General features: G+C 39.7%; 1 protein-coding gene across 1 annotated transcript in view; it reads left to right on the plus strand.

Annotated features, from left to right (window-relative positions):
• NPC1 (NPC intracellular cholesterol transporter 1) overlaps positions 1-2737 on the plus strand; it is a 47756-nt gene that overhangs the window by 34977 nt on the left and 10042 nt on the right. The window contains exon 14 of the mRNA XM_023530841.1: positions 1749-1901. Coding sequence (XP_023386609.1) covers positions 1749-1901 — 153 coding nt within the window. The remainder of the gene's footprint in view (positions 1-1748; positions 1902-2737) is intronic.

Here is a 2737-nt window from a genome sequence, read left to right on the forward strand (position 1 = left end):
ACCATGAACCAATTTTTAAATTTGTTCTAAATCTATTTAATTGGTAGAAAATTCAGCATGTCTGGAACTGTCTTAACTTCTAGTCTGCAGTGTAGAAGATCTTAATGCAAGATAAAGGTTAAGTGTGGCTTTTGTGTCATAGAAGTTGAGAAGAAGGTTCTCATTTAGCTGTCACTAAATTGTAACTAAAAATATAAAAATTTCCTTTTTAGATTTATTAATTTCGTGAAAAACTACAAGAATCCAAATCTGACCATTTCTTTCACTGCTGAACGAAGCATTGAAGATGAACTAAATCGTGAAAGTAACAGTGATATCTTCACTGTTGTAATCAGCTATGCCGTCATGTTTCTGTATATTTCCATAGCCTTGGGGCACATCAAAAGCTGTAGCAGGCTTTTGGTAAGTGATGTATGTGTGTTTACTTTGTGTGTCTGTGTGTTAGAAATGACAGTGTACAGCACGATGTCATAGTTTTGCCTCCACTTAATCTTAATACATTATGTCCAAAATTCCTCTGTGTTTTAGTTGTGTATAACATTTTCTGTTCCCTGCATCTGTTTTCTTTAGTTCCAACTTTTTGGTTTATGTTCAACTTAAATTTATTTCACATAGTCCAGTTTGTTCTCATTTGTCCATCTCATCACCTAAGAATGGAGGCTCAGAAAATACATTGCTAGGGAAAACCTAGACAGTTTTTCATATCTTCTCTCAAACTGAGAATTGTACTTTTAACTCTAGATTGGCTGTACCTGTGTAAAGAGATAGAAATGAGGATCTTTTAGTAATAGATAGGATAGAAAACAATATCTGACGACTGTGTCTTTGTTGCATCTCTCAGGTAGATTCTAAAATCTCCCTTGGCATCACGGGTATCTTCATCGTGTTGAGCTCGGTGGCGTGCTCGTTGGGCATCTTCAGCTACATCGGGATCCCCCTCACCCTCATTGTGATTGAAGTCATCCCGTTCCTGGTGCTGGCCATTGGGGTGGACAACATCTTCATTCTGGTCCAGACCTACCAGGTACATTTTCACAGTCTCACAGAGCTTGGCGGCGGACCGAGTACCATGTTCCATTAATGTTGTTTGGCTCCATGTGGAGTATTTGTGAGTGTGGGCAATGAGGATGCTTCGTTTCTTTTCCTGTGTGTTGCTTATTAGTGTCCATCACTTGTTCTGTACATTTTGGAACCAAGAAGTTCACCCTCTTTTTGGTTGATGGAATAGATATAAAGTGAGAATTTGGTTTTAAACGTGTGCAACATATGTGCAAAAAGGGCTAACACGCTTGTGGAAAATATTTCTTCACATAGTTTAGAAGATTGAAAGATTTGTCAAAGGTGTCACTAAAAAGACAAAAGGTCAACACAGGACCTGCTGGTGCAGAAGATGGTCTCCATCAGTTACTCTCACATGGTCCCCTTACCTGCGTGGAGACTCAGTGGCATGTCACTGCCACCTGCAGCCTGCCACCTGCAGCCTGCATTCTATGTGTTTTCCTGATAATAGGATCCAGTCTTTCCTTGAGCCTCTAATCTATTACCTAGCTCAGAAGTCAGAAATACTCAGAATAAATTAACATGAGAAGTTGTGGGTCCCCCACCAGAGTTTACATACAATAAGTAGATACCCCTAATCATTTTTCTTTACCATTGAGTTAACACAAGGCAGCAAAGAAGCGAGGAGGTGGCATTGTTATTGAGAAATTTTAATGTCGCATGTTTAATTTTTTTTTTTTTTTTTTAAGAGAGATGAACGTCTTCAAGGGGAAACCCTGGACCAGCAGCTGGGCAGGATCCTTGGAGAAGTGGCTCCTAGTATGCTCCTGTCATCCTTTTCAGAGACAGTAGCATTTTTCTTAGGTAATTGCTCTTCGAATTCTACCAATCCTATAGGTTGCTAAGTCTGGGAATAGAAGGAACCTGGGTATCTGAATATACCCCTCATGTTATTCCTTTTCTTAACTTTATTCTGTAATTGGAAAGTATCAGAGTGAACCAAAAGAAAAATTGGTGACAGTATCTTGGGTGTCATTTAGGCATTTAGCAAATGTCTTCTTTCTCACATTGTTTGGGGATAGTGTTGATGTTTGGGGTCCAGATACCTAGGACTCCTTTGCCATTTCCCCTCTTTGGCACCATGGCAAATATTTATATTTGAAAATAGCATTCTTGCACAGCCACAGAATCCACAACACAAACATTAGCTTGCAAGATGTTTTCCATTGTTCTCATAGGCATTCTTCCTCCTCTGTACACTCATGGGGAAGCAGCCTCAGGTTCTTGGATCTTATCTCAATATAAGGAGCCAGAATAAGCTGGAACAAAAACCAACACATGTATTTCTTTTATATGGATAAATCAACTAGCCTTACTCGAGGGGCTGTCTCTGTCCCCATCTCTGGCATGCAGTAAGAGAAAACCGACTACATCCTCTGAAGAAGAGAACTATCCAGTGAAGACAGTATTGTGGGTCATAAACCTCCTATGTGGGCCACCAGGTCATCATCTCACACAGCCGTTGTAGGTATATCATAGGTGGCTGCCTTTCAGTACAGACACACTGTTAGCATAGTATTCTTCATTTCCACAAATTTCAAATGCTCTTTGAAACCTGTGGCCCTTATGGTTCCTTTTAATGGGTACAGGTGCAAAAAAAAGGTTCTTTCTTCATTTTACCTCTATTGTAAGAAAACCATTGTGTGTTGAAAATAGCAGCTAACACTGTGCATCAACA

This window comes from Pteropus vampyrus, unplaced genomic scaffold (assembly GCF_000151845.1).
Source record: "Pteropus vampyrus isolate Shadow unplaced genomic scaffold, Pvam_2.0 Scaffold55, whole genome shotgun sequence".
In the NCBI taxonomy this organism is placed as follows: domain Eukaryota; kingdom Metazoa; phylum Chordata; class Mammalia; order Chiroptera; family Pteropodidae; genus Pteropus; species Pteropus vampyrus.